Source organism: Artemia franciscana, unplaced genomic scaffold, assembly GCF_032884065.1.
Source record: "Artemia franciscana unplaced genomic scaffold, ASM3288406v1 Scaffold_1463, whole genome shotgun sequence".
Lineage (NCBI taxonomy): Eukaryota > Metazoa > Arthropoda > Branchiopoda > Anostraca > Artemiidae > Artemia > Artemia franciscana.
The window spans coordinates 58,638-77,401 of NW_027062839.1; the positions used below are offsets into that span (position 1 = coordinate 58,638).

The window sequence follows — 18,764 nt, forward strand, 5'->3', positions numbered from 1 at the left end:
AAGAGCATAAAAGAGAAGAAAAGAAAATACAAATAAAATAAAAACTATATAAAAAATTAAATAGACTGGATAGGCTAAATTGGTTAAGTAGATTAAATAGACTCCAATAAAATAATAATAAACATATTAGAAAATAAATAAATAAATAGATAAAATAACTCCTAAGAAGCCAAACCAATTTTTAACATTTTTTTTTTAACGAACCGAAAGATTGGCATCTTAAACCTGATTCAGACAACTTATTCCATACAATATTACAATAAACACTTTCTTAGGAAGCACCATTTTTAATCCCTGGTCTATGTTAAGGCAAGATTCCCCCTGTACTACTACCGCTGCCACCATTATCTCTAGAATGTTCATTTGAATGCTTAAGAGGGTCTTCAATCTTTGGTACATAGGAAGAGTTGCGAGTTTTGCTGTCCCCTTAAAATTTCAAGTTTCGAACATACTTCTATAATCGCATTCATTTCTACTTTGTTTCTTTTTCATTTTGTCTCACCACCCTCAAAATGTAGCCCTCAAGCATTCATATATATGTGCGTGTTATAGCCTAAGCAACAAAAACAGGTATTATTAATAATTTTCAGTGACTATGAAAGAGTTCTTAAGAAGAAAACCAAAACAATACGTAATAGCAAAATCAAAAGAAGAAATATTTCTAGTAAAGGTCATCATGGATGATTGTATAATATAAAATTGGGAGCAACTTAATATATTTATTTAGGTATAAATTAATGTCTGACTGATTTAGCAAAGAATAAGTCCAAACTACACGAGTGAAAACTGGTACTAGTGCTGACAATAGATCAATGCAATCCAGCGTTTGGCATCTGTGGGCAATTTTTTAATTATCAATAAGGCAAAATTAGTGTAATGGATATAATTTGCAAAATTTAGGCTTTTCATTGTATCGGACTAATGGCGCTTCTTGACTATTAGGGTACTAGCGTCGACCCTGCAGTCTATTGGTATAGCTAGGTTAGATCTCGTTATACCATAGAGGATCTTGTATTACCAAGCTGAGATCACACCTACTGCGCTACCACAGAACAAAAGTTTTCAAAATGGCCATTTCACTACCACAGTGACCACTGAACTTCAATCCTCTATCACCAGAACAGAATACCAACAGTACCGTGTTGTGGCAACTAACAAAATTGGTGCATTGTGTTTTATTGGATTAACGACACTTTTTGACTACCAAGGTCCTTGAGTTGGACCCGCAGTGCTTGCGGGTCCAACACTGCCTCCAGCCGAGCACGAACTCTTGGTCCAGTATTACCAAGCTTAGATCAAACCCACTGTGCCACCTCAGTACTCTTAATTAAGGTAGTAAATATAAATAGGAGGTTAAAAAAACAAGGCATGTCGATTGTTTTGTCGACACCAGGACCAATTCCCACTTTTATAAATACCTATATTCTTTGTGACGCAGGTCATTATCTATAGTGCCTTGACATTACTTATAATGGTAAATTAATCACTTGATTGACAAATCGTGCCTTCATCTGTCAAAACTTGTATACGCTATTTATCCTGTTTTATCCTTGAAATTGGCATTTTCAAGATCTCTGTTTTAAACAATGATTTTTAACATCATATTTTTCACTGTAATATGGGATAATTCTGTTTTAATACACATAGCTCGCGCATTACTTGTGTCATAAGAGCGTGCTTAAAAATTTTCCCTACGATATATAGCCCGTGTCGTATTAGCAATTATATCTGTATGAACGAAATATCTAGAAAAAGAAAACTAAAAATAAAAATAGACTTGAGACATGTCAAAATTTTTTTTTGATCAATCGAGGCCTTTGAAAACTTTTTTTTTAGCAAAGAAAGAGAAAATTCTGTCGTTACGCAGATTTGATAAGAGTTATTAATTTGTCACGCGTCAATCTTATTGAATAATTGCAGACGAGATAGCTTTCACTGTCTTACAATTATAATGTCGAACTATAAATATAATATCTTTAACGAAAAGAGGAAGAAATATTACGAAATCAACTGGCAGAGACAAGGAGTTGTTCACTATTTGTTACAGGTGAACATGGTTGTGTATCAAGCTAGAGATGGTGAAACAGCTGCACATCAAACTCTTCCGAGATGCCTTGTGTTATGACAGACTTAAATTTAATGTAGAATAAATTTAAAGATTTTTTTTTAGTTTTGAGGAATATCCAACCTCTACCCTTCAAAGCCCCTCCCTACGCAACTGACTAAGGCCTGAATGTCTGGCATTTTCTCTGTGTGTATATTTGCTTAGTTACAGGACTTGAATGGAGCTTGGGCCTCATTTGGCTCTAAAGGAGATAATACAAAAAATACTTCGTGATCCGTGGTCTGTATTCGGTTATGATAGTTCAATTGGCTGATCTTTCTTCTCCTGGGCTCATTTTTAATTGAAGAATTTAATAAGCTCGACTTAGTAAGCCCTTCAACCCCAGAACCGACCGTGGTATTGCATAACAATATCCAAAAGGATCTTCAAGTTAATAGCAATGCATGTGGAATAAAGCTGTGCTTACGTAATGGTTGCTTTTTCCATCAAATTTATTCGTTAATTTTTATACAAAGTATAGCATGTTGTTCAGGTGGTGCTCGATGCATTAATTTCCTCTGGGACAATCTGATATTGATGGCATTCGCTTCAAATTTTTATACAGCTTTTACTTTGTTAAAATAGTAAAAACTAATGAATACCTGACAAATGTGGGCAGGTTAACTAGCGTTGAGTGACTTTAAACATCAAACAGTTCGTGGTAACGAACTGTAGTAAGGAGCGACCCGGCTCAATAGTAACCGAAACTCTAAAAAATAAAATTTTGATACGAATAGTTACATCAAAAGAATCGCATTTTAATGCTGAATCTAAATATATAAGTTTCATCAAGATCAGTTATACCTATCAAAAGTTACGAGCCTGAGGAAATTTGCCTCATCTCAGAAAATAGGGGGAAATACCCCCTAAAAGTCATACAATGTTGACGAAAATCACACCATCAGATTCAGCGTAACAGAAAACCTTGTTCTAGAAGTGAAAAAATGTGGAATTATGCATTTTTTTTGCCAGAAGACAGATCACGGATGCGTGTTTATTTGTTTGTTTGTTTTCTTTCCCAGGGGTGATCGTATCGATTGCGTGGTCCTAGAATGTCGCCAGAGGGCTCATTTTAACGGAAATTAAAAGTTCTCGTGCCCTTTTTAAGTGACCGAAAAAATTGGATGGCACCTAGGCCCCCTCCGACGCTCATTTTTCCCAAAAGTCACCGGATCATAATTCTGAGATAGCCATTTTATTCACAACCTCCTCGTTATTCCTCACTCTTTATGCTAAAGTATTTTTAGTAATTTCAACTATTTATTCAACGGCCTTTGTGATTCAGAGGTCATTCTTAAGGAATTGGGACAAAATTTAAGCTTTAGGGTAAAGAGCAAGGTATCGACGAGGGTTGAACCCCTTCAAGCACGCAATAAAAACATACGAATATAGAAGTTCGTTACGTAAATTAATTCGCAAGTTACAAAATGTTTGTAAAAAATTAAAAATTCTACTTGCTTTTTTAAGTAATTAAAAAATTGGAGGACAACTAGGCCTCTTCCCTCCCTCCTTTTTCTCAAAATTTTCCGATTAATTGCAATTAATTAATATTCAAATTTCGTTTTAATTATTTATATGTGGAGAGCCAAGATCAAAACATGCCTTATTAAAAAACGTCCAGAAAGCAAAAAAAAAACAAGTTTTTTTAAATGAAAGTAAGGAGCAACATTAAAACTTAAAACGAACAGAAATTACTCCGTATATGAAAGGGGCTTTTCCTCCTCAACGGCCCGCTCTTTACGCTAAAGTCAAACTTTAGTATAAAGAGCAGGCCGTTGAGAAGGAAAAGCCCCTTTTCTCTGAAATATAATTTTTTATACAGTTTTAAAATTTTTATATAGCTTTGACTTCGTTAAAATAGTAAAAACCAATGAACACCTGACAGATGTGGGCAGGTTAACTAGCGTCGAGTGACTTCAAACATCAACGTGTTGGATTAAACTAATATTATGAAATTCTAAAACTCAAGTTTCGATAACGACCGATATTTGAAAAGTGTTGAGTCTTTAAACTTAGACGCTTGAAATTTGAAACAAAGTGAGCTTTTCTTGTGTGGTACTTAACCTACTGAAAACTATATCATACTTAGAAAAATATTGACATTCGTAGTTTTGGATATATATATTTTTTTTCATTTAGAAGGGGGGAATCCTATCCATCTCCCAATAGACCCTATCAAATGGATTCCTAATCAAATAAATTACATTTTTATTAGGTAAGGATGCTCATGCTTTTCGAAGGGGGCCAATATCCTATTTGTTTTTCACAAGGTCTACCTCTTCTACCTTGGAGATAAGTTATAAAAGATAGGGCAAGAAAGGGTTTGGTCTCTGTTTAATGCTTGGAATTTTCTTTATTCTACTATTACCTTGTTAAAGACTTTCCTAAGCCTCTGTAGACTGTTTCACAGCATCTCCTATTTTTTTTCTTATACCTTCTTTGTATCTGTATATATGGTTTGATGAACAGCAGTAGATATAATGCTGTTCTTGACAGTAGTATATTTGATGAACAGCCTAAGAATAAATTTGAGCAAAACGAAAACAATGGGGACTACCGATTCCCCCCTTCATATCAGATGTGAAAATGAGGAAATCGATCAGGTCGTGGAATTCAAGTACCTTGGAAGCATAATGGAGAATACGGGATCAACATTCAAAGAAATAATGACCAGAATAGGTCAGGCGAACGCCACCTTCAATAGGCTCAAGCGTATATGGAAGTCGAAAGTTACTCGACCCGGCTTAATTTACGCCTGTTCAACAGCAACGTCATACCGGTTCTCCTTTATGCAGCCGAAACCTGGGGTTTGAATCAACAACAGTAGAAGAGAACTCTTGCATTCGTGAGCAACTATCGTCGAAGAATTTTAAACATTCATTAGTCAGACAGAATCACAAATGGACGCAAACTTGCCAACCAGCCTCTAGTGACAGATATCGTTAGAGCTCGAAAGTGGAGATGTTTGGGCCATGTTCTCCGAGTTCAGGACACCCAATCCCAAAAGTCAGTTTACTTTGGCACCCAAACGGAAGTCGAAGACGGAGAAGACCTCAAAACACTTTGCGTCGAACATACCAGTCTGATCTGCTCAGTATCGATGCTTCTATTCAACCCGATCGGGAAGACATATAGCCTACGCAGCTGCCCAATTCAGAAAAGATTGGCGAAGCCTCTCGTGGACTTCGTTAAACCCCCTTACGATGCGTCTCCCAACCCCTCAGGCCTAAAAAGAAAATCCTAAGCAAGAATAAAATTTAGTGCAGTATATCTGAATCCTCACGTCCTAATATGGTAATCCAAACCATTACTGTCTAATAGCCTATAGCATTACAGGCACAACAGTGCATGGACACGTTACAGGTTTTGCGTACTTTAGGATTTGGATGGTGAGCATTTGTCCCACCGAAAATCATCATTATCAGTCCTGGGTGGGGTGTTAGTTATTGATGGATCCAATACCTGCCCTGGAGTTCTAGACCTAGCATACAGCGGGGTAATTTCAAAGAAATGGGGGGTTCCCTAACCATCATATAAAGAAATTTGAGAGCCGTATATTGGAGTCTCTTTTACAAAGTAAGCAGGATTATCATTCTGGATGTATGCGTGTGGCAAGGGGGGAGGTCCACAAACTTTTTGAGAAGTCCCAACAATCATCAAACGAGTTCTGTCCACAGTAATAGTCTGATACTTAGCATGAAGATCCACCTTAGCTGTTGTCTCGGTACATCTTTTACAATTTCAGTGTAGCCTTTATAAGGGCATTTCCTTATTTTCAGAGTCTTGCTGATAAGCTCTCTGCCTGTTCCTCCTCCATTTCTTCCACCATGAGCTCCATCTCTGACCTTTTGGGGTCATCTTTCCCAGGATAAGCTGGAGATAATACCCTCGGGGATATGAAACCAAAAGTTTGTGCTGTAAGAGTCAAATTACACTTGGCTCCTCCGACCGAAACTAGATCCATTGTTTTGCAAACAAATATACGGTTATTTATAGTTTAAAGAAAAATAAAGTTGTGATATAGGTGAAAAATTTCACCCTCTTAGCCCGGATGAGGTCCATCAGTAACTTTTGCAAGATGTTTTTATTGAATTGACTTCTGTTTGGAGCTGTTTCGGAGCCTTTCTAGTTTCTCTCCTTTTTCTAATCGAAGTGGACGAGCTTTTACCACCTTACCATACATATTCAATATTTGAATTTTTTTTTTGCTCCAATCGAACAATGAAGTTTATTAACTCTATCAACACAGAGCTGAGAATCTTTCGGAAGAACACTAATTTCACGCATTGACAAATCTGAGAATACAACGGCAAGCTTTTCTATAACATCAACAATGAAGCCAGTATCTCCTTTTACTACCTACCAGTAGTTTATATCTACCAGCAATTACTCTTTCGTGTTCTCCCATTTTGAAATATTTACGAAGCTTGTAAGCAGGAAGCTCAAGTTGTTTCGTTGGATTTTCCAGTTTCGGTTTCTGTTTTGTTTTCGTTCCAGTTTCAGTTTCGGTTTCTTCCAGTTTCGAAACCAGTTCATAGTCACTTTATCTCCAACTAAAATAATCACTTTTCCTTGACGGTGAATTGATTCGTCTTCAATAACCTCAACTTGGTCACCAGTTAGCTAGACCCATCAGGGTCTGAACCGCTCAAGTTCAGTCAATACATGTTTCACATCTTCAGCGAGGATAGTACTCATTGCAAAAGTCGGATACTAGAATCCTTTCTTCAAGTTATAGTTTCTTCCAAAAACGATAAAATCACCTTTATTAATAATTAGTTCATCAATACACTAAATAGCAATTAGTCCCTTGACAAGGGTACTTTGAATAAATTCCATCGAAAAAGAACTTCGCTTAAAAAAAAAAAATTACATTTACATGAGAACTAAAAATTAATACTCCTTTAATTGACGAAATATGAGACCAACTAGTGCATTCACTGCTATCCTTTTGGGTTTTTCTGGCCATCTGACCATCGAGGATAGTCAATGAAATCATATTCCAATAAACCATGAAAAGAATATAAAACAAAGAAGAAAAAGATAAAAAAGACGTTAAAAGAGATTCGATTTTATATCCTGAAAGCTCATCTGAGAATGCAATCCCCTATTTTTTATGTCTGTATTACAGATAAGAGTTAATTAGATATGTATTTTCTTATACGTTGTCATTTATACCCTCCTCCCATTATTATAGAGATTTTGTGCTCCTAGAAGGGTCTAGATGCATGATATATATTCTAGCATGGTCGCATTCTCCACTCGAGGAGTAAAATAATCCATTCTGGCAGCTGCCAGCTGCCAGACTACTTTATTAATTTCTGTTCGTCTTAAGTTTCAATGTCGCTCCTTACTTTCAGCTAAAAAAACTAGTTTTTGTTATTTAATTTCTGAATGTTTTAGAATTAATGCATGTTTGATTTTGGCTCTCCGGACATAAATGATTAAAATGAAATTTGCATATTAATTCTTTTCTTGGCTAAATGGTTTTCTCTTTGTTATGATCAGACGATTTTGAGATAAGGGGTGGGGAAGGAGGCCTAGTTGCCCTTCAATTTTTCGGTTACTTAAAAAAAACAACTAGAACTTTTAATTTTTAACGAACATTTTTATTAGTAAAAAATTTACGTAACTTAAGAATTACCTTACGTAACAAACTTCTATATTCTTATATTTTTACTATGTATATGAGAGGGCTTGTCCCCTCGTTAATACATCGCTCTTTACACTAAAGCTTAAGTTTTGTCCCAGTTCTTTAAGAATGACCCCTGAATCAGAATTGCCGTAGAATAAATAGTTGAAATAACTAAAAATACTTTAGCATAAAGAGCAAGGTATTTAGGAAGAGAAGAACCCCTCATATGCGTAATAATATCTGTTCATTTTAAGTTTTAATGCTACTTACTTTCAATTGAATAAACCATTTCATGTTTATTTTTTAATTTTTTTATATGGTAATGCTAGAAAATCCTGAACCCCCTTCATTGAATTTCTCTTCCCCCATGACATATTCCTCCAAGGAAAGATCCTCCCACATAGCCCCCTCCCCTCAACCCCCCCCCAAAAAAAAACCAAAAATCCCCCTGAAAACGTCTGTACACTTCCCAATAACCATTACTGTATGTAAACACTGGTCAAAGTTCGTAACCTGCAGCCCCTCCCCCGGGGACTCTGGGGGAGTAAGTCATCCCCAAAGACATAGTTATTATGGTTTTCAACAATGTTGAACAAAATGGCTATCTCAAAATTTGGATCTGTTGGCTTTGAGAAAAAATGAGCGTGGGAGGGGGCCTAGGTGCCCTCCAATTTTTTTGGTCACTTAAAAATACCACTAGAACTTTTCATTTCCGTTAGAATGAGCCCTCTTGTGACATTCTAAGACCATATGGTCGATACGATGACCCCTGGAAAAAAAAAAAAAAAAAAAAAAAAAAAAAAAAAAAAACATCGCACCCGTGATCGGTCTTCTGGCAAAAGATACGAAGTTCCACGTTTTTGGAAATAGGAACTTGAAATTTTTGCCATAGGGTTCTCTGATACGCTGAATGCGATGGTGTAATTTATGTTAAGATTCTGTGACTTTTAGAGGGTGTTTCTCCCTATTTTCCAAAATAAGGCAAATTTTTTCAGGCTCGTAACTTTTGATGACAAATACTAAATTTGATGAAAATTATATATTTAAAATCAGTATGAAAATCCGATTCTTTTGGTTCTCCGTTCTTTTTGGTTTTACGTTCTTTAGAGTTTCGTTTACTATTGACCCGGGTCGCTCCTTACTACAGTTTGCTACCACGAACTGTTTGATTTATTGACTTGGACACTTCGTATGGAAGGAGCTGTCATGAAAGTTTGGAGGGGCTCATTCAATTGGAAATTGAATGTCTTAGTGTTCTTTTTGAGTGCCAAAGAAATTGAAGGGCGACAGTCCCCCTCCTGTTCACACTTTTCTGCCTACTCCTCCTCATCAGTTCCCAGAAACATCGAATCAAAAGTGTAAGAGAGCCATTTTATCCCAAATTTTCTGTGTCTATTGCAAATTAACATGTATCTTACTTTCTTTTTGAGTCCCAGAAGATATTAGAAGGCAGCACTCCCCCTCCTGTTCCCGTTTTTTTCTGCCTACTCCCCTCCTCAGTTTCCAGAAACATCGAATCAAAACTTTAAGAGAGCTATTTTATTCAAAATTTTCTGTGTCTATTGTAAATTACCATGTATCTTATTTTAAACCTTAGACCCTATTGTGCCTACAGAGATACATAGGGCATTAAAGAAGAGTCATGGCTGCTAATAGAGGATGACTTGTGGTAGTCGATTTTTGTGCAGAATATTTTTTGAACAGAGGCTCTTTTCAAGTTCATGGTCTAATTGTCAAATTCTGAAAGAATAGCAAAGTGTCGAGAGAGCGTCACTATTAAGACATTTTTCTAAGAAATACATTTGCCTGGCTGATTCTGAGGTGGACTTCTGGCTATCACGATCTAGTGTTTTGGATTTTACTTCCTAAATTCTTTAATTCCGCGACTTAATTTATTGTCTAGTTTCATGGTTGAAGCAGTAGCTGCAATCTCGTAAATAACGAACCATAAATGAAAAAACACATTAGAAAAAAAAAAAAACTGGCCAGTGAGGGAAAATAGCCATTTTTAGCTGATTCAGGAATATTAACTATTGTTTCAACTGGTCTTAATAGTAAAATACTGTTTCCATAACAAATTTTATGGTAATCTGGAAAAACAGCCTGAAACCCCTCAAAAATAGTGCCAGATCGGAATAAAACCTACAGCATTACCATGGCCGAAACCATGTACAGGAGACATACAATACCCTGGCTTGAACAACAAAGAAAATAATTTTCACTCATATGTGCTGTTTTTTCTCTTTTTTTCCTCCAGTGCTGGCAGGGCACTGGAACATCATAGAGAGCTGTTTAAGGGCTTGTTTTAAACGAAATTGCTGTATCAACCTGCTTTTGTAATTGGTAAACCATAATATTAAAAATGAAATCCATTTTTTTTACAAAAACTGTATCTTTATGCACAAGATGATGTCATATTTGAGTGACTCTGCTGCTCAATTCCCTTGGGTTCGTTGTTTACTATATCCTGTCAAGAAAAAGTACTGAACAAAAGCGCACAATAAGAATCGCCATTGCTGAGACCATATGCAGGAAATTTACAGTCTCCTGGCTTGAACAATAATGAAAATCACTTTTGCATGGGTAGCCCTGGTATTTCCTCTGTTTTTCCTTTTTTCCCCTCCACTACTAGTAGGGCACTGGCTAGTGGCCCAACCAAAAAATAACCCTTGAAAGTGGATGTACACTTCCCAATAACCGTTGCTATGTGTGAACACTAGTCAAAGCTTGTAACTTGCCGCCCCTCCCACGGGGATTTTGGGGGAGTAAATCGTCCCCAAAGACATAGTTTTTTGGTTTTTTGTCTATGCTGAACAAAATGGCTATCTCAGAATTTTGATCCGGTGACATTGAGAAAACAATGAGCATGGGAGGTGGCTTAGGTGCCCTCCAATTTTTGGTCACTTATAAAGGGCACTAGAACTTTTAATTTCCGTTTAGAATAAGCCCTCTTGCGAAATTCTAGGATCACTGGGTCAATATGATCACCCCTGGAAAAAAACAACAAAAAAACAAATAAACAAACAAATAAACACTCATCCGTGATATGTCTTGTGGCAAAAAATACAAAATTCCACATTTTTGTAGATAGGAGCTTGAAACATCTACATTAGGGTTCTTTGATACGCTGAATCTGATGGTGTGATTTTAGTTAATATTCTATGGCTTTTAAGGGGTGTTTTCCCCTATTTTCTGAAATTAGGCAAATTTTCTCAGGTTCGTAACTTTTGGTGGGTAAGATTAAACTTGATGAAACTTATATATTTAAAATCAACATTAAATTGTAATTCTTTTGATGTAACTATTGGTATCAAAATTCTGTTTTTAGAGTTTCGGTTACTATTGAACCGGGTCACTCCATACTACAGTTCGTTACCATGAAACTGTTTGAAAAGCGGAGCGTTGAGAAGGGAACAGCCACTTTCACACACGAAGTAATTTCTGTTTGTTTTAAGTTTTAATGTTGCTCCTTATTTTCAGTTAAAAAAACTACTTTTTTTATTATTTAATACTAACATAAGTACATGTGAAACTCTTCCTTGTGACATGCAGAGTTGAACCAAGTTTAAATTGTGCTTATTAAAACTTTTTATTTCATTTGTTGAGATAATAAAATCTCCTTTCAAATCCAATAAAATCTTCACCAAAAAAGCGGCATCGTAAATTTTTTTTATATAACTACCGGACAAACCTTGTAACTACCTTATAACTGGCGGGAATTGAACCTGAATATCTTTGACGACAAGTCACGGTTTTATCCACACCGCTGTCACAAGGTAATTAAAGGAAATTACCAAAGGTCACAAGGTCACAACGCTGTCAAAGGTCACAAGGTTTGGAAACTTTGATTTATCTACAAATCCGTTCACCTGTTTTGAATAAGTGGATTATAATGACTTGTATAAACTGTTCTTAGTTTACAGGAGATACGAGGACTTATTAACATTAATGGACAATTAAGAAATGGAAAAGGTAATATAGGCATATAATACAGCAATCTGATAAAAATAGGTAAGGCAAAATTTGGCCCCCGACTCAACATGTTTTTCGATATATAAAAATGGCTCCCATGCTCCCATCACAGCATTACTCAAACTGCTTACGATGTCTGTCTGTCTGTCACTAAGTATGACATCAGTATATAAAAAAACTAACTAAAAAAACTTAAAGAATTAAAAAAGAACTGAAAAAATAAAAAAAAAATTAAAAGAAAAATTAAAAAGGAAAAAAACTGAAATAAAATAAAAAAAGGAAAAAACTAAAAAAAAACTAAAAAACCCCCAAAAAAGAAAACAAATAAAAAACAAAAAAAAATAAAAGAAGAGAAGAGACCAAAAAAAGAAAAACTAAAAAAGAAAGAAACAAAAGAATAAAAACTAAAAGTAAGGAAAAACTAAAAAATAAAAAAAGGAAAAACTAAAAAAGAAAAAAAAACTAAAAAAAAGAAAAAAAGCTAAAAAAAAAGAAAAGAACTAAAAGACAAAAAAAAACTAAAAAGAAAGAACTAAAAAAGAAAAAAACCTAAAAACGAAAAAGACTAAAAAGAAAAAACTAAAAAAAAAGAAAAAAGAAAAACTAAAAAAGAACTGTACATGACGTCATATTCAATATGACATCAAAAAACTGAAAAAACTAAAATAGGAAAAAACTGAAAGTAGGTTAAAATTTATAAATGACGTCATATTCACACTGCGAAACCCGGCTTGCGGCTGGTAGAGGTAGTAAAAAAAGAAGACGTTTCGCTGTATTACAAAAGCAATGCGTGTATAATTATCTTACAATGTCACCAAAAAGGGAACGCCAGGAGGAAACACCAGAGCGACGCAAAACCAGGCTTGCGGCTCAAAGAGATAGGGTCAAATTAGGAATGTCCAATTTACGCCATCAATTCGATCCAAACATGAAATGGCGTTGGCCCTTGCGTCGTCCGGAATAGCCGCAACGTTGCTGCTTGGTGAGAGAATTCCGCTTTGAAATTTCCTCTGAATATGCAGTCTACAGAAACTCCCACATGGAACATTTCCAAATCATCTGGTGTGGGTATAGCATTGCAGCAATGCAAACTTATTGTTTGGGACGAGTGCACAATGGCACACAAAAAAATTGGTCAAAGCTCTTGACTGATCATTGCAAGATTTGCAATTTGTTCATATCGGGGCTTTGTCTAAATTTGTCCCTATTGCAAGGCCTTAAAATTTAATGGTGAAACAATGGGAATGTGTTGCGCCTCAGGAAAAGTTAAACTTCCTCAGCTGGCTGCACCACCAGAGCCATTGAAGACTTAGCTTACTGGAACTACGTCAGAATCTTACCGTTTTTTTATTTTAATTCGTGTTTCCAAATGACGTCGTTTGGTGCCTAAATCGAAATCAAGATCAATTTATGCCTACTTTCAAAGTAAAAGGGCAAATTTATCTTAGAACAGGGTCCCTTCTACCATTCTAAGGTGAGAAGCATAAGTTTATACAACTGTACTTCATCAGTGATAGCAATTCTGAATTGAACGCACGTTGCGAAATTTCTCCCGACGTTGAAAGGACTTTCATTTCCCAGCTGCAACATCTTTTCCACGAAAATAATGATTTGGCACGCCTATACAAAACAGCAAACGATTTATCCCTACTGATACGCATAAAATTGTTATTTCCGCTGACAAAACGCCCACTGGCGAACATGTGCGTTGATACAATGCTCCAACTATCGACGAAGTGGCAATCCTTATGGTCGGTGATCAGTTTTCACCTCGAGATATTATTCTTCATAAGCAAAACACTCAATTGGTAAGAATTGCTGAAACTCATCGATGCTACGATGCCCTACAAAATCCTATCATTTTTTGGGATGGAGCCGGAGGCTATCACTTTAATAATAAATTAATAGGTCCATCCACTAACAAACAAACGGATAAGAAATGCAGCGCAATGAATTATTATTCCTATAGACTAATGACTCGTCACAATGAAGAAAATAATATTTTAAAATGCCGTCAAATGTTTCAATGCAAAGATTGAATCAGAACGTTTGCTATTTATTCGTATAAACCAGACCAAACTCCGCTATGAACAATACATTCATTTGCAAGATGCAGTTGTAAATGACGGTAATACCACTAACGTTGGAAGATTAATGATTTTACCATCGTCATATGTTGGCAGTCCCCGTCATATGCATGAATTTGCTCAAGATGCTATTGCGTATGTTCGTCTCTATGGTCGTCCAGACTTATTTATTACATTTACAAGTGATCAATCTCTGGACGAGATACAGCAGCTTTTACTTCAAGGATAATCGGCAGTTCATAGACATGACACTACAGCCCGTGTCTTCAGGCAAAAGTTGAAATCACTGACGAATTACATAGTAAAACTTAAAGTGTTTGGGTCAGTGCGATGCTGGATGTACTCAGTGGAATGACAAAAACGAGGATTGCCACACGCACATATACTAAACTGGCTACATGATAAAATTACTTCTAATGAAATTGACGATGTGATTTTTGCTGAAATACTTGATGAAAATGTCGATAAGGGCTTATATGATATTGTGGTAAAAATATGATACATGGACCTTCACCGTCTGTATATATATATATATATATATATATATATATATATATATATATATATATATATATATATATATATATATATATATATATATATATATGTATGTATATATATATATATATATATATACATATATATGTATATATATATATATATATGAAAGCTTTGTCATGGTTGCTCTCTTTCGATAGAAAGCCATAATGGTCTAAGAAACTGCTTGCCCAACTCCTTACTTCAAAAGCTTTGCTTCGAAGAACTATTCTCAAATCTGTAGGGAGGCACGTATAAAGGATTTTGTTTTATTTTTCATTTTGAAATTTTTGTTTTATTTGGTCCTTATATTTCGTTTTCTTGGGGATGAAGGGGATTTTGAGGACAGAGCTCTAAACAAGGCGAATTAAGCGAAAACTAATAAAAAAAATAAAAAGAAAAGAAAAATAAAAATAAAAAGGGGATGTTATGAAGATTCCGAGAAGGCAAGGAACGAGCTGTATGGTATTTATGTACCAAAATTTAAGTCTTGGAGTGATTTCATTATAATCTTGAAAAACAAATAAAAGGAGCTCATAACGATATATGATAAAACATACACCAGCAATGTGTCCACCATTGCTATACTGACCACCAAACTACCTCTGAGGGAAAATATTCACTGAAATTCCAAGTTTTGCAGTCAAAACATCAAGTCAACGTTTCCCTATTAATTTCAGTTATTTCCTGAAATTGGTCATTTATTCTTGAATTTGATTTTATTTAAGTTTGATTTAAGTACTAACTGAAAAGATGAAATATTAAGCACTTGTGGCACTTGTCTTCAGCGTGATGCTCATCATGAAAGCTACTGATCATGAATTGGGCTAAGCTTTAGGCTGCTAAAGAGGATATTTGTGGGGTCAATTGGCCTTAATCGTATATAGAAAGACTCACTAAGAAATGGTTTTGAAACTGCCAGAACATGGCCCCAACCAAGCGTATTTAAGTGGCTCATGTTGAATCGAAACGTGTTTTTGGATGTTTTTACAAGTGGGGATTCCGCCATCCAAATTCGGGTCGACAGGTCCGGTTGCTCAATGAACGGTGGTCATTACCTGGACTTTCAGCTGCTCCTCTCCACTCTTTGGGGATTTTTTTTTCTTATGAAATACTTGAACTCTATAAAATTTAAATCTAAGATCGCACGTATAATACTGACAGCACGTCAACCGCCTGTGTCATCCAACTTTTCACATAAGGCTGCTCTAGCAACCTTATGAGAAATTTCACAAATTTCTGGAATGGATTTTGTAAATCATTTCTTGCAATTAGCAAATCGATCATATTGGTGAAATATGGGACGCCATCTGTAATCAAATCCGAGTGATATGTTGTATAGCTACAAATGAACCCTCAAAGAATTTCTTTCCACAATTATTTAGAAAGTGTATGCTTGGTTGCCATGGAAAATCAGTCTCATAAGAGTACAAGAAACGGATAGGCATTAGTGCAAATAATGAACTCTACCAGTTCTATAGCTCATCATTAACATGCGCAGAGGATGTGATAGGGAAAGGAATTTTTGAATTCAGTCCATGGATGATTTTTGAACTCGGACCTTCAATAGAAAGTAAAGAGCAATATCAAAACTAAAGAGAGCATAAACAACGGTTATGAGTTGTGTCAAACGTTTGCCCTTGAGGCAAATCTCATTTATTTAAGTTCTGATCATTTTAGTTTTTTCTTTGAACTTAGAAAATTAAATCGTTAAAGCTTTAACGCTTTTCAGTCAGGTTAGTTTAGGTTGAGCTAGCGTGGTGCGCCACGCCAACTTAACCTAAACTCATCTAATTAATCATCAGTTTTAAGAACGCTCTAAATCTGTCTTTGAATTCAGTCCATGAATGATTTTTGAACTCGGATCTTCAATAGAAAGTAAAGAGTAATATCAAAACTAAAGAGAGCATAAACAATGGTTATGAGTTGTGTCAAACGTTTGCCCTTGAGGCAAATCTCATTTATTTAAGTTCTGTTCATTTTTAGTTATTTCTTTGAACTTAGAAAATTAAACCGTTAAAGCTTTAACGCTTTTCAGTCAGGTTAGTTTAGGTTGAGCTAGCGAGGTGCGCCACGCCAAATTAACCTAAACTCATCTAATTAATCATCAGTTTTAAGAACGCTCTAAATCTGTCTCTATTTGGTTATCTGTTTGTGTATTGGCTATGAATAAAATTTAAACATAATCGAATTATATCCTAGAAGAAAAAGTATTGGCTCTAGTGCAGAATTACTCTGCCTCATAATGAAGCCCTAAAAAATTCTGAGATGAAGTTTTCAATTTCTAAATTACTTACTTGTATCTTTATTAAAAGTGTTTCACTTTTATCCCCACCCCCTAATGCGATAAATTACAGGACACATTATATGTTTACCTATCATTTTCCGTTACTTAGTTTCGGTAATGTTGCATTTTTTGTTGCTGGATCTTTTTGAAAAAAAGAGTGACCCCTGGACCAATGCATGGAAAGTACATAAGTTATGCTATATATTTGCACATTAGAGGGGGGGGGATAAAATAGAATTAATTGCTTTTAGGAATGATATGATATGTCTATTTAGAATTTTTTTAAAGCTGTTTTAAGATTTTTACAATTTTTACTTCTGAGGAGCAGTAATTCTGCATTAGCTCTGAAGTATGTGATCTAGAATATTTCAGAATATTTGTAATTTAAGGGCATTAGTCTTTGCTGTTCAGGAATTTTCTTATAAAGATAACAAACTAAAAGTAAATCTTGTGCTTTATAATTTTTATTTAAATAATTAATTTAGAATTTGAATCTTTCCAATAATGTCTTACCCTTTCTAAATACCTCCTTAGAATATTGGCTTACTTCTTTAAATTATTTATGTTGTAAAGATTTAGAATTATTGAGATGCTTATTGTTGGCTACAAACAATTTTTCCCATTTTTCTTTCTTTTCATTGTGTGTGGTTTTAGTTTATGATTACTTTTGTGTCTAATTTATAGCAATATACCCTGGTTTGATTTATATTTCTACCTCTAAATTTGACTTTGTTTTCTTCAGATTATTTCTGAATTGAGCAATTCTTTGCAGGACAGTCGCTGTGCAGTCAGTGTACACTTTCATTTCTTTGCTGGGCACAAGGAGGTGTTAGTAGAGGGGATTGTGATGGTCCTTCGTGGCTCTATTCATGCTGTCATAAAGACCTAAAACGGGCTGGAAGACCTTTTCGACCAACTTTTCGGTTTTTAGAAAGTAGTGAGGAAGATAGTGATGAAGATCAACGGTTTGAAAGAAATGAAATTGGTAAGATCTCGTTATTTCAGCAAAGGGAGATAGAACCATTATCAAGCATTTTAATAATTAATATTTATAACTACCAAACATGAAAGGGCGAACGTTTTAATATTTTAGAGGAAACCCACTAACGATCCAGTCATAAGTTTCAAAAATAATCTGTAGTTTTTATTATATGCTTGAATTCCACTTATTAAGGCTACCTTTTTAGAAGAAATCCACAAATATAAAGCTAAGAAAGGGATAGAACCGAATATTAAACCTGAAGATTCGGTGGCAATTTTCAAAACTGCTCCCAAGTTGCCAATGTCCTTATATAAACGTTAATTGTTGATTAGTACTACTTTTATATGAGAGGTGTGCATATATTACGAAAAAATAAGTGATATAGTTTACGACTAAAAAGAAGAATAGCAAAGAAAACTTGAGAATCCTGATCTAAAACCGATTGGCATCCTCATTCTCCTAGAATCCTAGAACTCTCTTAGATTCTTTCTCTTAGAATCTCTACTCTTAGAATCCGTATTTCTCACCATTTTGACCCCTTGTGCCAAAATTTAATCAGTTGAAATAAATGTTTCGCTGTGCGCAAAGGAAGAAGTAGTTATTTTGTTGCGGTGTAGTCTCTTGTCAAAAATTTTGTGGTAATGAACTTTGAGTAAAGAGCAACACGGCTCAATAGTAACCGAAACCCTAAAGAAAGGAAATTTGATATCAATAGATATATGAAAAATCGACTTATATAAGATATATTAAGTTTAGTATTACCCATCAAAGCCTGCGAACCTTCGAAGATTTGCCTGATTTTCGAAAAAGGGAATAAACAGCTCCTAAAAACCAAATGTACAAAGTCCTTAAAAGTCTCAATAATCAGATTCAGCGTGTCGGAACACCTTATTGTAGAGGTTACAAGCTCTATCTGCAAAGATGTAGAAATTTGTATTTTTTGCAAGAAGAAAGATCACGGAGGCATGTTTATTTAGTTTTTTTTCCCCAGGGTTGATTGCATCGAACCAATGGTTCTTGATCACGGGTAGAGAGCTCATTCGAACGAAAATTAATAATTCTAGTGTCCTTTTTGAGTGATCAAAAATATTGGATGGCAACTAGCCCCCTTCCCACGCCCTTTTCCCCCAAAAATCGTCCAATCAAATTTTGAGACAGTC

The 18,764-nt window shown here is 35.2% G+C and overlaps 1 protein-coding gene across 1 annotated transcript in view; it reads left to right on the forward strand.

The window, feature by feature from the left end:
• LOC136042551 (uncharacterized) overlaps positions 1 to 18,764 on the forward strand; it is a 71,191-nt gene that overhangs the window by 25,819 nt on the left and 26,608 nt on the right. Inside the window, exon 3 of the mRNA XM_065727519.1 lies at positions 17,395 to 17,607. Coding sequence (XP_065583591.1) covers positions 17,395 to 17,607 — 213 coding nt within the window. The remainder of the gene's footprint in view (positions 1 to 17,394; positions 17,608 to 18,764) is intronic.